The sequence below is a fragment of the Amblyraja radiata genome, chromosome 18, assembly GCF_010909765.2.
Source record: "Amblyraja radiata isolate CabotCenter1 chromosome 18, sAmbRad1.1.pri, whole genome shotgun sequence".
NCBI lineage: Eukaryota > Metazoa > Chordata > Chondrichthyes > Rajiformes > Rajidae > Amblyraja > Amblyraja radiata.
This window is the reverse complement of record NC_045973.1, coordinates 21,598,283-21,621,096: the sequence shown is the minus strand read 5'-3', so window position 1 is coordinate 21,621,096 and position 22,814 is coordinate 21,598,283. Positions and strand designations below refer to the sequence as shown.

Genomic DNA, 22,814 nt, shown 5'->3' with positions numbered 1-22,814 from the left:
TTTCATAGTTGGCTTTATTGTGCTTTTATCACTTACTTGGGTTTAGAGGAACTCATGTCTACAGTGGGTATCATACAATTGGTACTGAACCTTTCTTATGTAACTTTCCCTTCAGATTAGTTAGCATTGCAATCAGTATAGGTCTTGAACTTCCATACCAGATAGGTTAATGGGTGATCCTTAGCCTCTGCACGGTGATTGGACTTTTGTCAGAGCAGCGGTCCAACTGTATTATAACATCTTGGAGCCATTTGGCTGCAGATATGGATGAGTATGATGTTCCCATTCCTGATTATTACCTGTAATCTGTCCTGGAAGTACAATTATTGATTTTAGAATATAATAGAATAGGGCTGGTTTATGTGCTCTGGCCCTAAGCTGGAATAGTCCATTCTGCTAGCTGTCCAGGTTTACATGGATAAATACATTTAGATGAGAGATCAGGGTTGGATAGACATTACTTTCAGAAGAAAATATGAAAACTTTGAGGAAGAACAGAATATGACATGTATATGAATATGACCAAAATATTAAGGATTGACCATTTAGTTAGATTGTGGCTAATTTGCACCTCTGCTCTATTTATCCACCTGTGGTCAATGTCTCATAATGCTCTCAAATTCAGCTTCGAAATATCCAATTGTCCAGGCATCTGTAGTCTCACATTTCTACCATGACCCAATGGGAGAAAAAGTGCATCACTCGTTGTCCAGTTCTGTTTTTCTCCCATCAGAAGAAACAGTTTCTCTACATCAATATTATTGAACCCTTTTATCATTTTTAAATTCTCACTTAGCGTATCCATCAACTATTTTAATTTAGGAAATCTTATCATCCCTCAAAATGTATCCCAATATGGTTCTGATGAATCTTCATTATACCACAAGACCACTGTGATTCTCCCTGGTCAATTTGTCCCTTCCCACCCAAACCACCCCCTCCCCTGATACTTTCCCTTGCAACCGCAGGAAATGCTACACTTGTCACTTTACCTCCCCCTTCGATTCCATCCAAAGACCCAAGCAGTCTTTCCAGGTGAGGCAGAGGTGCACTTCCTCCAACCTCATCTATTGCATCCGCTGTTCTAGGTGTCAACTGCTCTACATCGGTGAGACCAAGCGCAGGCGATCGCTTCGCCCAACACCTCCGCACAGTTCGCATTAACAAATCCTATCTCTCGGTGGCTCAGCACTTCAGCTTCCCCTCCCATTCCGTATCCGGCCTTTCTGTCCTGCGCCTCCTCCGTGGCCAGAGTGAGTCCCACCGCAAATTGGAGTAGCAGCACCTCATATTTCGCTTGGGCAGTTTACACCCCAGCGGTATGAACATTGACCTCCAATTTCCGGTAGTCCTTGCTTTCTCCCTCCTTCCCCTCCCCCTCCCAGCTCTCCCACAGCCCACTGTCTCCGCCTCTTCTTTTCTTCTTCCCGCCTTTCTTAAACATATTCCCGTTCTTTCTTAAACATATTCTGATTGTGGTATCCAGAGCTGAAGTCAGTGCTGTGGATGGGGTCAAACTAAAGCAATTTAAGAATCTACTTAATCGTAGTTATCAAGGATATTTCATGGCCCCCGTTGACCCTACTAATTTATTTCTTAAAGTCTTTAATGAGGGTTTTTTTACCCCCCATAAAATCACGCATATTTAAATGTGGGAATTCCTCAATTAGTATGTTCTAGTAATATTTTTGTGATAAGTTGTTCCTTTGGTATTATTTTCCAAGTCAAAATTTAAAGTTTATCGCCACTCTCTGTTTCAATACTTGTCGTAATCCTCTTTTGTTTCTCCTGAACTTGTAACTACCCTTCAGCCAGGAAAGGGCTTACTTCATCCTTGCTCTGCTGATAACAAGTCTTATCAAGGAGGAGGAGCCATCTTGAGGGAACGGCTGCTAACCAGCAGCCGTCCGTTTAATTCGCTTTTTTTAAATAGTTTTTAGTTAGTCCTGTGTCTCGTCCGTTTGGAGAAATGGACTTTCTAATGTGGGGGGTAGGTGGCAATTTTATTTCTAAGTCCCTACCTGGTCGGTGAGGCAGCTTTTTCTCCGGGCTGCCCGTCGGCCCGTCCTCGCGGCATACCAGCGGGCCTGGAGCGCCGTTTCCTGGCGGGGACCGCCCAGCACCTCGGCCTCGATGGCGGCACAGCGCTGGAGCGCTATCGTGGAGCGGAGCGGGCGATGCCTTGCCTGGGTCGCCACGCTGGATCGACGCGCTGGAGCTCCGGTGAGCTGAGACCGCCGAGTTCAACACCTCCGAGCTGCGGGTCTGCGGTGCGGTGCGGGCGGCGCCGATTTCAACATCGGGAGCCTGGGAGCTCCAAACTGGCGCGGCCTTGTCGGCTCCGGAAGCCGCGGTCCCCAGCTAGAAAGCGGCCGTTCCAGGTGGCCCAGCCGCTGAGAGGACTCTCCCGACGCCGGGTCAACACCACCCGGTGAGAACAGCCAGGAACATCGGGCCTCCGTAGAGGCAACTGCGGTGGCCTCAATAGGCCTGACTTTGGGTGAACTTGGGGTTGGGGACTGGACATTGTGCCTTCCCCCACAGTGGTATCCATTGTGGGGGGATGATTTTTTGTCTGTACGTAATCCTGTTAGTCTTTCTCCAAGATGGCTGCCGTGAAGAGAGAGTGGACGCTGGTGCGCTTTAGCTGTCGCTGCTCTCTCTTCACATTGTGTTTTTGATTTTTTGTTTTTGGACTGAATTCTGTTTTCAATTTGTGTTTCTGTGATGTCTTTATTATTTATTTTATTCTGATTATATGTTTTTTATTCCTGTTAATCTCTGTAAGGTGTCTTGAGATGTCTGAAAGGCGCCCAAAAATAAAATTTATTATTATTATTATTATTATTATCACATCAAGGTTTTCCCATTCTTTCCCATGGCCCTGCAGACTATCAAATCGACAGTCTCCGATTTACCTCATGCCTTACTGCAGACCCAGAGCCTTTCCCCTCATTTTCTTTAAGCAACTGAAACGTTTGTCGTAGTAGTAATGCTTTGACCTGTATTATGTGGCTTTATATAATTTTTGATTCATCAGAAGAACCAAGCTCTCTTCTGTTTCCAGGGCCTTGGGGTGAAGATGAAGAGTGGACAGACAAAGCACGAAGAGTTATAATGGAGCGAATAGGACTGGCTACCGCTGGGTAATAAACTGGATTATTTTATTTATGAAGCTTTAAAATGAAGGTTGACTAGATTGATGTTACTGCTTTCTTGTTGGCACCTTGTTCATGGGATGAATCACTTTGACCAGAAAGCACATTTGAATATGGTCATCTCAGATTCAGATATTTGGTGTGGAGATTCAAAAACTTTCATGCATTTTACTTTCTTATCTCTTCATAAACTATACTGTTTGCTGTTCCAAAGGTTAACTGCTTCGCTGTTGTTTGTTGGGTGGGGATCACAGATCTCTATGATCAAATGATAAGTGGAGCCACTGCATTATTTTGCATTGCTGAACTACTTTTTGTGTTTGTTCCAGAGAACCATATCATGATATCCGTTTCAACCTCATGGCTGTGGTGCCAGATCGGAGGATGAAGTATGAGACCAAATTGAGCCTTCTGAAAATGAACCGACAGACAGTGCTGGAAGCCCTGCAACAGGTATTGACTGAATAAGGTCTTAAATCCTGAGTGTTTATTCCAATTGCATGGGTTAAGAAAGGTCTACAGTTGTAATGTTAAGTAACAAGCAACCGGTGCTAGGTTAGATTTAAAAAAATGATTACTTTTGAAACAAGGGAGCTTTGGAATACAATTTCTTTTTTTGTGTTTTTGTTTTTGTTTTGTTTATTTTATTAGAAGTTAATACAGTACAAAACAGTACAGTGGAACCTAATTTTAGGTGCCAACTATGTCATACCGTAATCCATTCTATGTACAACCTCTAGTTTTATGTTTTGAGAAAGGAGTAAGCAAGACAAGAAAAAGAAAACAATAGAAAGGGGAAAAATAGATGGTAGAGAATAGAAAAACGTGAAGTGTGTATATAAAAAAAAGAAAAAGTGGAAAGTAGAAATAGGAGAGAAGGCCCCTTAAAAGAGAAATTTTCAAATCTTTATTCGGAGATGTAGATCTATCCACGGCATGAACTGAAATTAGCAATCTTTACGGTACCACTGCATCACATGATTCCAAAAAGTCGATGAAAGGAGACCAACTCCTTAAGAATTGGTCATATTTATCTATTAGTCGGAGTCTCATTTCTTCAAGGCGTGCTATGTCCATCATATTCCTAATCCACATTTTAACAGTTGGTATGGTTGTCTCTATTTAATATATTATTATAAAAGTATGATATTAGTTTTTGTGAATCAGCCTTAATATTCATTGCTTCTAAAGGGTCTAAAAATATAGTTTGAAATCTATGTGTATATTTCTTCATAAAGTCACATATCTGTATATATTTAAAATATTACCCCGCATTCAAACCATCTCTCATCGACAAAACATATCAACAATGGGATAGACTGGGGATTAGGAAAGTAGGGGATATGTATGAATTGGGCAAACTGTTATCATTTCAACATTTAAAATTAAAATGTAAACTGATGGAATACAATTTCTGAGAGAGCTGCACCACCTTCTGGTGGGTTAGAGTTCACATCATACTATCGGAAATTCACTGATTCACTTACTGTCGGAGCCATTCAGAACTCCGAGAAGAGATGTCGGAAAAAAATCCCAAATTTTCTTTCATCTTTCACCATGGTTTAGAACTGCTTTAAATTAATTTGAATGGGTCTGTGTCTGTCCCTATTATCAACAACAAAGTATCAAAGGCAGCAGACTAGATGGACTGGGGCTTTTTATTTTGCCTCACTGTTTGAATGAAAGGGAGAATGACTTGAAATATTGTCCTCATTCCAATGGAAGCACCAGTGTGATGGCTCGGACAATATGTATTTTTAGTCTTTTAACGTTGACCATTCTAGGCACAGTAACAAATTTTAACCTGCTGAGGAAAATTCCTGTTTCTGCAATTAATTGGGAATTACCATTCAATTTAAATTCCATTATAAATCACAGCTCATGACCTCTGCTGCCTCCTCAGCACACATGGAGTGTGTACTAAATTTCATTTGAGCCATTACATGTTAGCCTGTTCTCGTGAATGTGAAATAAACAATTTCATTGCTTGAAAATAGGCAAGTGTGGTGGTCAACATTCTTTATTCAGCCAGTATCTTTAATTGGAGGCACAAGTATCTACAGATGCTGTTTTACAAAAAAAAGATGTACAGTGCTGGAGTAATTCAGCGGGTCTGGAGAACATGGTTAGGTGACATTTTGGGTCAGGACCCTTTTTAAGACATTATAGTAGGGGGAGAAAGCTGAAAGAGGGGTATGGGCAGCACCAAGCCTTGCGAGTGACGGGTTTTGATTGGCATCTAATTTGATTTGGATTTTGGTTAGAGGAAAGCTCTGCTGTTGTTTTCCTGCTAAGTTGATCCTTGGCTTTAGCCCATCTAAAGTATAGGGTACTAAAGGAGTCTACATGTTCAGTAGCTCACCAAGAACACACTGAGGACCTCAAGAAGGCTTGACTGTGTTGTAATTGGCCTTAGTGTGGTGAATTGAGTACACTTCACTGTTATCCAGATTAGCTTCTTGCTTTTAAGTTTGAACTATGTGCAGACTCAGTTTCTAAAAGAATCAACTCGCAAGCCTCTCCACACTGTGTTGCATTTCCACCTATTCCAGACTGCCTCCCTGTAATCTAGAAGATATATCTTATGTTAGTCACTGTTTGAATGGACACTCTTGATTTCCTTTAGCTAATCCGTGTCACCCAGCCCGAATTGATCCAAACACAGAAACCTCAAGAAGCTCAAGCCATGGAAGAGGCAAAGCAAGCCTTGAACAAGCCAGCTCCTGAATCAGAAAGCGACAAGGCACACCATGTACTGGAAACCCTGCACAGTGGTAAGGATTAAATTGCTACTCGGGGCACACCAGTCATCATTTCTTGCCGTTTGTAAGAATGTTCTGGATTTTCTGAGTAGATTGTGGTGATAAATATCTGTACTGTGATTCATGGAGAAGATGATGCCTTAGTCACACGTGCAGCTAATGTTCCCACTAATTCCATTCTCTCCGTTCTCCTTTCTATTTTTATCTCTTACCCCTAATTTGATTGTTAGTACTGTCTTCTCTAGCTCAAAGGACTGTGGATCTTAGCACAGAATGTATGTCGACACCCCAGTGCAGTATTCTGGGAGTGAAACTATTGAAGGTTCTGTCTTTTGGGCTCCTTTTTGCCAGTTTGGTTAGATGTGAAAGCTTCCCTTACTTAATATGATGCAGAAGCCGACTATTAGCCCATCGAATCCATGTCCGTCTCATTGCCCCAGTCCCCATGCAACCTATTTTCTCTCGCATGACCATTTATGCTCTTTTGATTATTATGTTATTGCTGCTACTAAGGTGAAAGTTAAACTGGCCATTGATTCAACACTTATTTGGAACTGCACCATTCATAGAAGAGCAATAATTCTGCTTGCCAGCATTTCTTCTTCAAGCAGTGGAACAAAAACAGATTACTTGACTGTGCATTTTCCCCCTGCCCCACCACCATCTCTAATCTTAGCCTCGACTCCATCATCCAAATATTTGATATAACATGGATCCTGGAGGAACGTTTAAGCATTAAATATCTCTTTTAAATACCTCATAAGTGTTGTTCCTTTTGTGTTTTGAAGGAGTTTAATCATATGGAATAATAAAATAGTGCCCTTTGAGTCACAGGATAACAGTTCTCAGTTTTTTTGGTTAACCATCGGACTTACTTTACAAAGTTGTTATGTGTTTAAGTCCTGCAGTTTGTGCTGGTTGCACTTGATGCTAATACCTACAGTACCCCGTGCATGGTATTTGTGTCCTCATTGTTTGCACAAAGTGTTAGTGCTTAGAGTTTGTATGACCCTGGTATCCACTTACTGGTGCACGTGCCACTGGATCTTACTTGAACATGGTGCTGCGTCCCTTGTTGCAGTCGAGTGCTGATGCCAAGGTGTTGTTAAGAGTGCTTACTAATAATGCTGACAATCACAATGGTTGTACGCAACCTATTTATTATTTATGATGCCGTGCACAGTGCTTGTGCCTGCAGTGCCAGTATAGCGCTTGCACTATAGTTCTGCAATGTTTTCAGAAGTTGATGGTGCAGGCTGTGTTTGGGCCCATGGTGCCAGTATAGTACCTGCACGCGCAGTGCCTATCCATGATGCATGTGCCCATGATGGTCATGGTGCAATGGACCCACTGCTTGCAGACAATTTATATGCATGTGGTGCCTGCACAGAAATTACAGGGTTGTCATGTCCTTATCCTTTTTTCCTTTCATCCAGTCAGGCTTGTGCTGACCCACCTCGTGGACTTTAAGTGTCGAAACTATGGAGTTGCTGCAATAAATTTGATGTGATGTTAAGAGATGTTACATAACGAATAGATTGTCAGCTGCTTTTACTTTTATTTAAAGGATCCAGTGAAGCCCCCACGCCTCCAACTCAGCCACCTTGTACTTCAAGCCCATCAAGCAAATTAAAGTCTTCAACCAAGTCTGTAATGCCCAGTACAAATGGGCCCACGTCTGCACCCAGTCCTGTTATCCTACGGCTTCCAGCTTTCCTCGATAACCACAATTATGCCAAATCACCAATGCAGGTTAGTGAGCGGATTTAACTATTGAGTAAACCTCAGAGTTCATAATTTACTTGACTAATTTACAAACTTGCAAAAGTGTTTCAAGAAATGGAATTAGATTTTCTTCATCTTGAGAACTGTCAGAGCTAGTGGATGGAGATTTTGGATTGAGTTCACCCAGAGAACTATAGCTTGGGTTAAATGTAGTTACCTCTGTAGTGCCAATCAGTATTGCATGACCTTAAGTTAAGCAAAGCACTTGTAATACATCAGAGAAAATGTTGATCTTTGTTATGCTTATTATCCCAGTTTTCTCTGTGACAGACTGGGAGTTGTGTGCTATAGGGTTCTGCATAATCAGTTGTACAGGAGCACTAATGCTCTTACTGTAACAAAGTTCACATCACTACTGTGGATTTAGGTCCATTGAAAGTATAGTGTGATCAATGGCATCCAGGCACACTATGACTTTAGTGATACAGCGTGGAAAATGGACCATCGGCCCACCGAGTCCGCACCAACCAGCGATCGCTTCCTACACTAGCGCTAGTCCTACACACTAGGGATAATTTACAGAAGCTAATTAACCTACAATCTTGCATGTCTTTGGAGGTATGGGAGGAAACCGGAGCACCCGGCGAAAACCCACACAGTCACAGGGAGAACGTACAAACTCCATACAGACAGCACCCGTAGTCAAGATTGAATCCATGTCTCTGGCGCTGTAGGGCAGCAACACTACCGCTGCGCCACTGTACTGCAAGTTCAGACCTTCTGATGGATGCATGATAGCTGGATAATTACCATTACCCATTGCAGTGGAGGGAGGATTTCTCTTCCCTTGGACAAATTAGGCACTCAAAAGCAATTTCCTTGTTTCTTTGGTAACAGTGCAAGTTTTGATTCCCTCACCCTTTGTTGTAGGTTTGTCTGGTACTTGAGATGATTCTGAATAACCCATCAATATTGTTTGTGTCCTTCTGACTCAAAACGTGACTCAGCGACTGTTTTCTCAACTTGAATTTCGGGGCTATGTTTTATAGCCCCACTTTTGAGACTTAAAGCACCTAATCCACAGTCTTCCGCCACGGTGAGTGAGCACAGCCCCTCCAAAGAAGAAAGAGCAAAATTTAATACCAAATTTAGCAGTAGTAGGCAATTCGGCCTTCCGAGTCTGATCAACCAATCAATATGATCTTGCTTAATCCTGTATCTCACTTTTACCACTCTCTTTCTATATCCCTTGATGCCATTTTTTCTTGAAATCTAACTAACTCCTGCTCAATATATATATATCCTCACTAACGAAACATGCAGCAACTTGGCACTCACAGCCTTCTGCAGTGGAAAATCCTCATCTCAGTCTCAAACATCTTGCTCTGTATTCTGTGACCCATGGTTCTAGGTTTTCCCCTCCGAGCCCACCTGGGGGCGCATCAACCCTGCATTCTGCATTTAATCTCTCCATCCCTGTCAGAATTTTGTGCACTATAATGAGACTCCCTCTCAATCTTCTAAACTCCAGTAAATGCACACCAATTCAACCCAATTTCTTCTAATTTCTCTACCCTGTAATCCAAGGAATCAATCTGCATACCTTTGCTGCACTCCCTGTTTGGCAGGTATATCTTATCTTAGATAAGGAGATCCAAACTATGTACAAATCATGGACATGGGTTCTCCAAGGCCCTGTTTAATTGTTGTGAGAAATCCATTCTCCATTACTCAAAAAAAATCTTGCAGTGAAGGCCAGTGTAATATTTGCCTTGTCAACTGTTTGCTGCATATGCACGTTTGCTCCCAATGAATGAATGATTCATACATGAGAACACTCGGTCCTTTTTGAACAAAAACATTTTCCAATCTCTCACATTTAAATAATACTCTGCCTTTCTGTGTTTGCCACACACGTAAGTTGTCCAAATTGCCTTGAACCTTACTAATCAACTGTCAGATTTTCTATATGACAGCATAGAATTGCTACAAAAGAAATTAATTAGCTGTAGTGTGCTTTAAAAGTAAAGATTCCAAGGTTGTGGAAGACACCACACAAATGTAAGTTTCATTCCTAGAATAATAAATCAAAATGCTAGAGGAACATAACTTGTCAGGCAGCATCAGGCACAGAATGGACAGGTGATGTTTCAGGTTGGAACCCTTCAGTCTGACCGAGGATCCTGATAGAACCATCGTCTGTCCATTCCCTTCTCAAGTGCTACCTGGTCTGCTTTGTTGTTCAAGATTGCTCAAGATTCCAGTATCTGCCATTTTTTTGTGTCTCCAAATGCTTCCTGATATTGGTCTATAATTATTTTACCTGTGATCTTAAATCTTTAAACAACTTTCTTTATGATATAACAAGACTACTTTCTCCACAAAATTAAAATCCCTCATTCCTGGTACCACTCTGGGACCGTGTCCACTTTCTTGACATCTTTATGAAGATTTAGCACCTAGAATTGAACACAATATTATTCTTACAAATCTTCAGCATAAATTCCATAATTTTTTACCCCGTTATATCTTTTGATATTACTGCCCTTACCCCTGCTCCCATTGTATTACTTTGCACTCCTTTGTTAGATTTTTTCTGCTGATTTCATTAGACTGTGTCCTTCTGAAATCTGATACTCTCTTCCTTATTGTTCAATCTATTCCTATTTTTGTTAGTTTACAAACTTTGAAGTCATTCCCTGTAAATTCAGATCAAGATTACTAATATATGTGTTTCTAATACTGACCCCTGGAGAAACACCACTGCATCATTTCAAAAAGCGTCATTATCCCTTTAATCATTAGGGCTTCAGTTTTCCAAACAGATCTATTAAATTATGTTGTCACATTTTAAAATGTATGAGCACACAAGTCCTACGATCTGTCCGTCAAATAACTCAATAGACTAGTTAAAAGCAGTTTACAAATCTATACCTGTGTTTATTAGCCCATTTACTTTTAACATTAAATAAATTTTCTCCCAGATTATTGCCCCTGAAGGTCAGTGAATTGTGGCTGTTGTTGCCTCCCAACAGGAAGAGGAAGATTTTGCATCTGGTGTTGGTCGAAGCCGGATGCCCGGTCCCCCTCACCACCGTTACTCAGACAACGATGACGACTACAATGAGGAAGAGGAAGAGGATTGTCAGAACACAAACACAGCTATCAGGTCAGTCCAGGATATGTACAGTTCTTAGAGATTAAGCTTCCTTCATCTGTTACTAACTAGTAACAGCTTTGTGTTAATATCTTCAGAAGAGAAAGTATCGAGCAGGTGACAAATCATTGCTTCTGAAGTCTATTATGAGTCAGCTTGTTTTCTGTCTCATTGACTGTTAAGTAAAACCACAATAATTAATATTATTCCTATGGGTTGCATAGTAGCTGATGTGGCAACAATATTTATGAAAGGGGATGGGGAGCGAAGTCAGAGAACTGTTAGCCTGACTGTAGTAGTAGGGAAGTGATAGGATCCATAAAGGATATGATAAAAGTTTTTTTTAATGACTTGAGGAAATTGTGCGTAGATTTATGAAAGGAAAATTATGTTTGACTAATCGACTGGAGTTCTTTATGACTAGTAAAATAGATGAGGAAGCACTAATGAAGGAAGGGTAAGAATGTCATTGTTCCAGTCCTGGTGCTTTTGACAATTAAACACTTGATATGTATTTGGATATTGTGAAGATTTACGATAAATTTCCACAGAAGAAGTTGTGAACAAGATTAGAGCACATTGAATTAAGGGTAACATATGGATGGATGAAGAATTGGTTGTTAAAGAGAAAGCCGAGTGGGAATAAAAGGATACCTCTCAAGTTGGCCGGCTGTGGGTTTCTGCTGCAATCTGTGCTTGGGCCTCAGCTACTCACAATCTAATTCAATCAAAAGGAGGGATTGAGAATATAAAGGAGGATTTGAAGCAACCTCAAGGCTGAGTGGACGAGAACATGGCCTTTGGAACATAATACAAGTGCGCCCCGTGTTACAGATGACCTGACTTATGCAAAGCTGACTTTATGCAAATTCTCCCATACATTTTTAAAGCATTTTTCAAGATAGAATAATAATAACATGTTTCAAGTTATTCAATAATGACTGGATACAGTATATACTCTTTCCATCCTTAATTCAGCAGCACTCAGGTGAAACCTGGATTTTCCTGCTTATAATTAATCCAGTTAACCTTAAAGGACTTTCTCATGGCTTTATCCTAATATGTATATGCACATGGACAGCTTTGATACTGTGAACCACCAGATCTTGATGACCAAATTGTCCTATTTTAACCTCTCTATGAGCACGATGAAATGGATTGAGTCATATATGGTACAGAGAAAACAATGTGTTAGAGTGCACAACAGTAAATCTGCAACTTCTAAAAACGCTCTTGGTGTACCTCAAGGTTCAATCTTGGGACCGCTATTATTCAGTCTGTACATTAATGATCTACCAAGTAGCTGTACATCAAATGTAACTTGCCAGATGTATGCTGACGATGCAGTTGTTTATGTACATGCCAAAAACAAACATCAAGCTGCACAAGACCTATCAGCTGCTATGATTAATTTGTCAAACTGGTTGCAGTTTTCTGATCTACATCTTAATGTGTCAAAGACTGTCTGTATGTTTTTCTCCAAAAAGGCAAGTACTGATGGAGATCCTGATGTGTTTGTACATGGAACAAAACTTAAAATTGTACATGAGTTTAAATATTTAGGAATCGTGATCGATTCACAGCTCTGCTTCAAACAACAGGTGAAAAGAACAGTAAATTTAATAAAATTTAATTTGTCCAACTTTAGATATATTAGAAATAATTTAACTATTGATTCAGCCAAACTATACTTTAATGCAATGATTGTGCCATACATGACCTACTGTATAACAACTTGGTCACTGGCATGTAAGTCCACACTAAAGCCTGTTGAAATTGCTTATAAACAAGCCCTAAAAACTCTTGACAAAAAGCCTAGAATGTACCATCACTGTAGCATCCTGAAGAAATTTGATCTGCTAAGCTGGGAAAACGTAATAAAATATTCGGACTCGATTTTGGTTTACAAAATCTTCCGTGGACTAGCCCCACCTCCGTTAAAGGACTTCATAAAGAAAAACACAAATAGGTCGACAAGAGCAGCCTCCAGGGGTGATTGTATAGTCCCGTTTATAAAAAGTGTCTTTGGGCAGTCAGTATTTTCATATCGAGCGTCGCAGACCTGGAACGCAATACCATGCGTCATACGGGATCTGCCAACCCTTACCTCATTTACCAAACATCTAAAAACATGGTTACTGCAAAATCAAAATTGCAATCATAATCTACCTTAAAATTATCCTATGGTACTCTTTTATTGCTACTTTTTTACTTTATTGTTTGTTTTGTTTTTGTTTTTGTCTTTTGTTTTTACCTTGTTTGGGATGTGTTTACCTTGTGTTGGGACTAAAGATGGAAATTAGCTACTGGCTACAATCTTGCATATTACATGCAAATGTTTATTAATATGCACTGTCCCTAATAAAATCAATTCAATTCAAATATAAATATTTCTCATTTGGTTCCAGTCCAATCAGGTTATTGGCTGAGTTGCATCTATGCATAATATGAAATTGTCTCCATAGTTTTTTTCCCAATAGCCCCATATTTATTTTGCTCTGTGTTTACAGGTATAAAAGGAAGACCCATTTATTACAGGAGCAACGACCCAGCGAACAGCTTTCCCTTCTGCAGCCCAACACTCTTAATGTGCTGACTGAGAAGCTCAAAGAATCTCAGAAGGACTTATCTCTTCCCCTTTCCATAAAAACTATCAGTGGTGGTCCTGCCCATCCCCAGCCTTCCCCAACCCCCAGCAATGAGAGCACGGACACAGCCTCTGAAATTGGGAGTGCTTTCAACTCCCCACTCCGTTCCCCCATTCGTTCAGCCAACCCCACCCGTCCCTCGAGCCCCGTCACCTCGCACTTGTCCAAGGTGCTGTTTGGGGAAGAGGAAAGTCTATCCCGTGTTGACTGCATGCGTTACAACCGAGCGGTACGTGACCTTGGCCCCGTTGTTAGCACAAATCTGTTGCACCTGGGAGATGAAAGAATGCTGCAGACCCTCGGAGTCACAGGTGAGCCATATAGTGAGAGATTGAACAAAGTCTTAAAATAGTCAATTTTCTCACACCTTCGAAACCTCATGCTGTCTATTGCTTTAAAGTCATTATATTCCCTGGTATTGGTTTATTATTTTAATAATATTTTTTGTTATTGGTCTATCATTGTCATATATAGTCATACTTACAGCTGTAGAGAAAGTGCAGATAAAAAAAACAAAGGGCTGCGTTGAGGTAGATTGGGGAGGTTGGGAATACATCCTTAATTAATGAAGTCCATTCAAGAGTCTGATGACAGCAGAAAATAATTTGTTCTTGAATCTGGTGGTTTTATAGATATTATGACCTTATTGACATCTCCAGTAAGATCAGCTTTAAATTTCCATCCCTAACTGCCATCCAGGAAGTGGCAAACATCAACCTTCTTGAACTGGTGCATCTCTTTACTTGACTTTACTCCGACTGATATTGCACAGCTCTGCAATATTGCAATAATGAAGCAAAAGCAAGGTGGCGCAGAGTTGCAGTGTTACAGAGCCAGAGACCCAGGTTCGTACTGACTATGGGTGCTGTCTGTGCAGAGTTTGTACATTCTGCCCGTGACCTGCGAGAGTTTTCTATGGTATCTCCGGTTTCCTCCCACACTTCAAAGACGTACAGGTTTGTAGGTTAATTGGCTTGGTATAATTGTAAATTGCCCCTAGTGTGTTTAGGATAGTGTAAGCGTGCGGGGATCACTGGTCGGCGCGGACTCGGTGGGCCGAAGGGACTGTTACTCTGACCTAAACTAAAGTAAACAGCTCAAGTTTCAGAGGAGCTCTTGGTGAATCGCTGCAGCACATTTTGTTGTTGACACTCAGTGTAGCCATGCAAAAGAATTGAATACCTAAGGGTGCAAATCTACTTTGCCTCGAATAGTATCAAACTTCTTGAGTGTTTTTGGAGTTCCATGGTGTCATATTTAGTCAAACCCTACCAGGACTAATGGTGTGGAAGTGTCCACTGTGTTCCAGGACAATTCAAATCTTTGTTTCGTGACGGGTTACTGGAACTTATCAGGGTCAATACTAAATATTTAAGAAAGAACTGCAGATGCTGGAAAAATCAAAGGTAGACAAAAATGGTGGAGAAACTCAGCGGGTGAGGCAGCATCTATGGAGCGAAGGAATAGGCAACGTTTTGGGTCGAGACTCCATAGATGCTGCCTCACCCGCTGAGTTTCTCCAGCATTTTTGTCTACCTAATGTCAATACTAAGGTCAGGTATTAATAGAGACCACTTTATGAAGGGAATCAATTAAGTCTTGGCATTTGATTCAAGGATAATAATTGCTGCTTCACCATGGGCTCCTTGGACCACATGCTGTAATGAGGTCACATGATACAAGAAAACCCAAATATCAGAAGCAGATTATCAGTGAGTGATTTTTGATAGTACCATTAATGACACCATCACTATTGATGTTGGTGTTTGGGCATTGTAAATAGCAGAAATGAACCTGTCACTTTTATGGGCAGAACAAAAATGGGCTATTTTCTAAACTTTGGGAATTTCTGTTGGTCTTGGAGATCAGATGGAAAAGCAGATGATGGTTTACAAAGAAAGACGCAAAGTGCTGGAGTAACTCGTTAGGCAGCATCTCTGGAGAACAGGGAATAGGTGAAGTTTCGGGTTGGGATATTTTCAGACTGATTATGGTAGGGAGTGGAAGAAAGCTGGAAGAGAGAAGGGGCAGGACAAAGCCTGGCAACTAATAGGTGTATACAGATGAGGGGTTGATTTGTGTATGATTGGACAAAATGTGTGAGATAAGGGTAGAAGAGTTACAAATTATGAAGCCAGTGGAAGGAATGTAGGTGGGAGGGAGAGGGGAGAAATGGGTTCGCGCCAGGTGGGGGACAGGGGAGTGGTGGGGGGGGGGGGGGGCAAAGTATGCGGCAAAGCGGTCGTCGAGTCTATGGTTGGTCTCGCCAAGTCTACGATTTGTCTCGCCAATGTAAAGGAGGCTACATTGGGAACGCCAGATGCAGTAGATGGAGGTGCATATGAACCTCTGTCTAACCTGGAAGGGCTTCCTTCCCAAACTCCACATGCAAGATACTAACCTCTACTAAAAATCCTCTATTAACAGTCTCCTCCGCCTGGTGGAACATGTTCTTACCCTCACTTTTTTTTAGTTATAGGTCTAACCATGGGAACTCGCATGGGCCCCAGCTGTGTCTGCCTTTTTGTTGGTTACGTGGGACAGCCCTTGTTCCAAACGTACACAGGCACCATCCCCCATCTCTTTCTCTGCTACATCACTTGGACTATCTCTGACACCTCTCTCCCCTTGATCTTTGTCTCCATAACAGGGAACAGACTATCAACTAACGTCTACAAAATTGTTACAGTCTTAGTCCTAAGGTAGGGGAGTCTAAAGCTCGAGGGCATAGATTTAAAGTAAAAGGTAGAATCCGAGGGGCAAATCTTTCACCCAGAGGGTGTTGCGTATATGGAACGAGCGGCCAGAGGAATCCTAGAGACGGGTACAATTACAAAATTTAAAAGACATTCAGACAACTGCATGGATAGGAAACATTTAACTGGATCTGGGTCAAACACAAGTAAATGGAACTAGCTCATGTAGCCAACTTGGTCGTCACAGATAAGTTGGACTGAAGGACCTGTTTTCGTGCTATATACGAGTGGATTATTTGCTTGCCACTCCTGGTTAGAAATATTTGCAACCAGTTGAAACTCGTTTTATTGGTGACTAATTGGGTGCATCAAGACAATACAAACCACTGCTTTGTGCTGGGTTAGCTGATCTCAACAGAGGCAACAACACAGTTGGCTACAAATTGGCCTCTGTTTAGGATGGGTGGAAAACAGCCAGGAGGCCCAGGTATTTCCCACCTGGGAGGATGCTCTTTACAAAGCTTAGAAATGAATTATTCTTATTTCTAGGCAGGCGAGCCATATTACATGGACAACAAGAGCTTTATACGACACAGCGATTAGGATGGGGGAGCAGTCACCCTATTTAGAAACAAGCCAATTGCATGTGGCAGGACTTAAAATTAAGAGAAACATGCAGATTTTGGTTTATGTTGTACAATAACTGTATTATGCATCATGGGCTGAATGTAAGACCCTTGGGCTATCTACACGAATGCCTGGTGCTGCTGCTGAAGCCATGAAGATCAGGGGCACACTCAGTATACAATACTATTTTATTACAGACTCGTTGGACGCCCTTGGACATCTAGTTTAAGTATTTACATAGTGTTTAACTGCTCTCAGTACAATTTTATTTAATCATAACCTCTTTGGTTGTAGACCAGCAGAAAACAGACTCCATTAAAAGCTCACCATTACCTCACTGTGCGGAAAGGCCTACAGAGGTCAAAATGGAGGATGGAAAAGAGTCCCCAGGATCGTGGGAGAGGAAGGAGAAATTTTCAGGGAATGGAAGTAATGAACAAAATGTTGCAGAAAAATACTCCCCTAAGGTGAGTGAGAGGCTACAGTTGCAAAGGTTTGAAGAATACAACATCTCCTGGTAGTTTGACGCAGGTCATCATTACTTACTTTACCTTTCATTGAACTGGAACTCTTCGCATTGTTTTGTGGCAATCTTAAAGGGGCAGTCATCCAGGTGAATTCATCCTGTGCAATAATAGTGGTTCATATTTGTATATTTGCAGTGTAAATGAGTCAAACAAATGAGTGTTCACAATCCAATGATGTTGCACTTGCGAGTTGGAAGACATGTTTAATGAAAAGCAAAACTTTCAACAGTTTTATTTATATGCTTTTACTGCTGACAACAGGTATAATGAATTGTAGGTCAGGGATATATATATTTGTAATTGTTTGAGTTCTTTCTTGTAGAAACATGCCCCTCCCCTTTTACTAATTATTTCATTGTTTCCAGGAGTTGTTGGCCTTATTGAAGTGTGTGGAGGCTGAGATTTCTAATTGTGAGGTGTGCCTTAAAGAGGAGGTGGAAAAGCGGAAGAAGTACAAGGTAAATGAAAATGAATGATTTCTCTCTCATGCTTTTTGTGAATTAATGCACCTATTTATTGGGCATGGAGACCAGCATTCGTTATCCTTTTCTAATTTCCCTTGAACTGATAAGGGTGTTAGATTTCACCAGAGTGGGATGGAATTTAGTTGTAGGCCAGACCAAGTGACTGATCTCAGATATGCTATACTGAAAAACATTTGTGAACCAGTTAGCTTTTGGCAACAACCGATAGTTCACGTAATGATACTCATAATGCCAGATTTATATTCTGGCTTTATTCATTTACTTAAATTTAAATTCCCCTGCTGCACTTGTTGGAATGAAACATTTATTTAAATCAGTGGCCAGGGTCTTTGGATGCTAGCCTAATAACTTAAACCACAATACTGGTACCAAGCCCATTGTGCCAGCAAATTCACAGACTCTCCATTGATACAGGCGAGTTAGTCTCCTCTATCCTTGGACCTGTGCTTGGGCACAACAAAATGAGATTGAGTTCCACTCCTCAATTGTATTCCATTGAGCCCTGCTGGAAAACATGCCTTTGTAGGGTCAGTAGAGCAGATGGCCAATAGCATATTGGCTGTTTAGTTTGGGTTTACTCCCCACCCATTGAAGTCCAATAGAAAGAATATAACCAGTGGCCTGTTGATTTTTATTAACTTGCATGATTCCAAAAGATAAACTAAGCTCATGATGCTATTGAGAATATTTTTGAAGCGTTCAGCCAGCAACCGAAGTTGCTTTGAGGTATAGAGTGACGATCATTGGATATGATGCTGTTAGGCATCCTGCGTTAATTTTAATTTATTTATTTGTTTTCTACGTTTTATAAGAGCTATCCTTTATGTGACACATTTGTGTTATTTTTGATCAGATTGATGATCAGCGAAGGACCCACAATTATGATGAGTTTATCTGTACGTTCATCTCTATGCTATCTCAAGAAGGTAAATTACTTTGCCTTTGGGTCTCCTTTTAATAGGGAAGGATACAGTTCCATCACATCACATTTGGTTGTTTACTGCATGTTGGATTGTTTTAACACTTTCTGAATCTTAATTGATTTGTACGTTGCACTTTTTGCATCCTTCATGGTGATATTTTATAGGGCACAATCCCTTACAGTGGACACCCAGCACCTTCAGAGATTGAGTGATGAGGATCTTCGCCTCTGCACACTTTTAGACAATGAAGACCCATGCCACACATCCTGAGTAAAGTAGAATCTTGTCAGCTCCTCATTAACCCTTCACTGGTTAATACCAATTATCTTAAGTCCACGCACTCTAGCTAATGACTCTACTAAGTAAAACACATCCATCCTATTTGCCCTATCATAATTTTATACAATTTATTTAAATCTTTCCTTGATTTACCCCTCTACCAGAGTAAATAAGCCCAGCCGGTCTCTCCTCCAAATTACCACTCCAGCTAAACAATGTTCTCATAAATATCTGACCCCTCTCCAGTGCGGTCGCACTCTTCCTCTGGTGTGTTGGAACTGGCATAACAGTTGTGCATTTCTAGTTTGGTTTCCCTGTGACCAAGGTGATAATCAATGTGCCAGGGAAAACTTCTCATTGGTGTTCACCAGGGAGAAAGATGTGGAGGCTGGAGAGTTAAGGGAGAGGTATGTTGATATTCTGCAGCATATCAGTGTCAGGAAGATAGAAATATTAGAAATACTGGTGTGCAATAGGATGGATAAATCTTCAGCTCCTGATGGTATCTATCCCAGGATTTGAGGGAAGCAAGGGAAGAGAACTGTATCATTGTTAGCCATGGGAGAAGTGCAGAAGACGAGTACAGAAGGATAGTTAATGTTGTCCCCCTTGCTCAAGAGGATCTCATTGAAACTTACTAAATAATGAAAGGCCTAGATACAGTAGATGTTGAGAGGATGTTTCCACTAGTGGGAGGGTCTAAGACCATCGGATACAACCTCAGAATAAAAGAACATACCTTTCGACAGGAGATGAGGAGGAATTTCTTTAGCCAGAGGGTGGTGAATCTGAAATTCATTGCCACAGATGGCTGTGGAGATTGATAAGTTCTTGATTAGTAAGGGTGTAAAAGGTTACGGGGAGAAGGCGGGAGAATAAGGTTGAGAGGAAAGACAGATCAGCCATGATTGAATGGTGGAGCAGACCTGATGGCTTGAATGGCCTAATTCTGTTCCTATGAAAAGGGCCAGTGGTCGGAAGTTGGGGGATGAAAACTTTGAGGGACAGGCATGCCATTCATTTGGAAATGCAGATAGAATGGTTTTGTGCAGCGAAAAGCATGTCTTACAAATCTGATTGAATTTTTTCAAAGATAAATAAGAAATTTAATGAAAGCAAAGTTAAATGTGACTTACATAGACTTTAGAAAATGCCTTTGACAGGTTCCTGCATTGGAAGATGGTCCAAAGGTTAAGGCACAAGGGATCCATTACATGTTGACAAGTTGGATCCAAAGATAACTAGGCAATAGGGGGCATTGAGTAGAGGTGGACGGATGTTTTTTTTAACTAGAAATCTGTAATGTGCTATATAGCAGGGATCGGTGCTCATACCTTCCTTGTTTTTAATATATATTAAGTAATTGGTCTGATTAGTAAGTTTACAGGTGACATGAAAATTGGTAGTGTCATAGCGAAGATGGTTATCTAAGGAGACGCATCAGCTGGAAAGTTGGGCAGAGCGGTTGCACTTGGAATTTAATCCTGTCAAGTGTAAGGTTATGCACTTTGGGAGCCAAATTCGGGTAGGCATATGAAGTAAATTACTGATGTACAGAGTGATGTACGGAGTAAACGGGTCCTTTTCACAATGGCAGGCAGTGACTAGTGGGGTACCGCAAGGCTCAGTGCTGGGACCCCAGCTATTTACAATATATATTAATGATCTGGATGAGGGAATTGAAGGCAATATCTCCAAGTTTGCGGATGACACTAAGCTGGGGGGCAGTGTTAGCTGTGAGGAGGATGCTAGGAGACTGCAAGGTGACTTGGATAGGCTGGGTGAGTGGGCAAATGTTTGGCAGATGCAGTATAATGTGGATAAATGTGAGGTTATCCATTTTGGTGGCAAAAACAGGAAAGCAGACTATTATCTAAATGGTGGCCGACTAGGAAAAGGGGAGATGCAGCGAGACCTGGGTGTCATGGTACACCAGTCATTGAAAGTGGGCATGCAGGTGCAGCAGGCAGTGAAGAAAGCGAATGGTATGTTAGCTTTCATAGCAAAAGGATTTGAGTATAGGAGCAGGGAGGTTCTACTGCAGTTGTACAGGGTCTTGGTGAGACCACACCTGGAGTATTGCGTACAGTTTTGGTCTCCAAATCTGAGGAAGGACATTATTGCCATAGAGGGAGTGCAGAGAAGGTTCACCAGACTGATTCCTGGGATGTCAGGACTGTCTTATGAAGAAAGACTGGATAGACTTGGTTTATACTCTCTAGAATTTAGGAGATTGAGAGGGGATCTTATAGAAACTTACAAAATTCTTAAGGGGTTGGACAGGCTAGATGCAGGAAGATTGCTCCCGATGTTGGGGAAGTCCAGGACAAGGGGTCACAGCTTAAGGATAAGGGGGAAATCCTTTAAAACCGAGATGAGAAGAACTTTTTTCACACAGAGAGTGGTGAATCTCTGGAACTCCCTGCCACAGAGGGTAGTCGGGGCCAGTTCATTGGCTATATTTAAGAGGGAGTTAGATGTGGCCCTTGTGGCTAAGGGGATCAGAGGGTATGGAGAGAAGGCAGGTACGGGATACTGAGTTGGATGATCAGCCATGATCATATTGAATGGCGGTGCAGGCTCGAAGGGCCGAATGGCCTACTCCTGCACCTAATTTCTATGTTTCTATGTGATCTTGGGATGTAAGCCCTTATCTCTCACAGCAGAGGACTCTAAGGAAACAGATATCTAAATGGAAAAGGCAAAGAGATAGGATAATGAAAATGGTATGCTTGCCTTCATAGGTCAAGGCATTGAATATAAGAGTTGGAACATCATGTTACACTGTACAAAACATTAGTTAGGCCCAACTTAGAGAGTGCTGTACAGTTCTGCTGGCACACTGTAACAATAGACAGAGTGCAGAAAAGATTCACTAGAATGTTGCCTGGAATAGAGGGCTGTAGTTATATGGAGAAATTGAATCGGCTGAGTTTACTGGAACATAGGAGGCTGAGGGAGGACTGCAGGGATTTATAAAATTATGATGGGCATAGATAAGATAGTCAGAATTTTTCCCAGTGCAGAGGAACCTAAAATTAGAGGGCACAGCTTTATGGTAAGAGGGGAGGAATTTAAAGGAATCTTTGTCTTTGTCATCCAGTCCAAGTTTCCTCTGCACTTCCCAGGTTTCTGGTCATTTATTATGTATTTCTTTGCTGCCTTTTCCATTCAGATATCTGTTTCCTTAGAGCCCTCTGGAATTAATTGTATTTGCCACATTTCCACCTCCCAGACATGTCACCAGCTTTTTGTGGCCACTGTGCCCCAACCAGAATATTAACGTTAGAAATCCATTGCCCGGGCTAAAAAAAGTAATCAGAGTGAAAATTTACAGAAGAAACCCTTCATCAAGGAATTCAGTGATTACACTGAGCCCCTATTTATGAATATAATTGGCAGTAAGTTTGGATGGAAGGAAACCACATGAATCCTAAAAGCAGGTGATGAAGTCACTTCCATCTGCAGTGCTGCACTGAAAGGCTGTAGTCAGATCCAAGATAATGGAGTGTGTAAGTACAGATAGGACAACATGCTACCTTCCAGCCCAAGTAACAGAGCCCTTATCCTACAGACTTCATGTCAGCATTGTTCAACATTAAGTTGTTTTTGTTGCAGCCTGGCAGTGGTCAGGTACAGTAAATTATTCTAGAGTGGGTGTGGCTCCTTAGTTTGATCTGGAAAGAAAACTTCATAAGTGATAGGAGCAGAATTGGCCCATTTGGCCCATCAAGTCAACTCCGCCATTCAATCTTGGCTGATCTATCTTTCCCCCTCAATCCCATTCTCCTGCTTTCTCCCCATAACCCCTGACACCCTTACGAATC

At 41.4% G+C, this 22,814-nt stretch overlaps 1 protein-coding gene across 2 annotated transcripts in view; it reads left to right on the top strand.

Annotated features, from left to right (window-relative positions):
* The window catches only part of bap1 (BRCA1 associated protein 1), a 47,349-nt gene that overhangs the window by 23,448 nt on the left and 1,087 nt on the right, over positions 1-22,814 (top strand). The window contains exons 8-16 of one of the 2 annotated variants that reach the window (XM_033036801.1): positions 3,068-3,146; positions 3,488-3,611; positions 5,803-5,932; positions 7,488-7,672; positions 10,681-10,814; positions 13,313-13,761; positions 17,068-17,240; positions 17,666-17,758; positions 18,639-18,711. In XM_033036801.1, the coding sequence (XP_032892692.1) occupies positions 3,068-3,146; positions 3,488-3,611; positions 5,803-5,932; positions 7,488-7,672; positions 10,681-10,814; positions 13,313-13,761; positions 17,068-17,240; positions 17,666-17,758; positions 18,639-18,711 (1,440 nt within the window). Of the gene's footprint in view, positions 1-3,067; positions 3,147-3,487; positions 3,612-5,784; positions 5,933-7,487; positions 7,673-10,680; positions 10,815-13,312; positions 13,762-17,067; positions 17,241-17,665; positions 17,759-18,638; positions 18,712-22,814 lie in introns of both variants that reach the window. The other variant, XM_033036800.1, reaches the window with a different exon arrangement.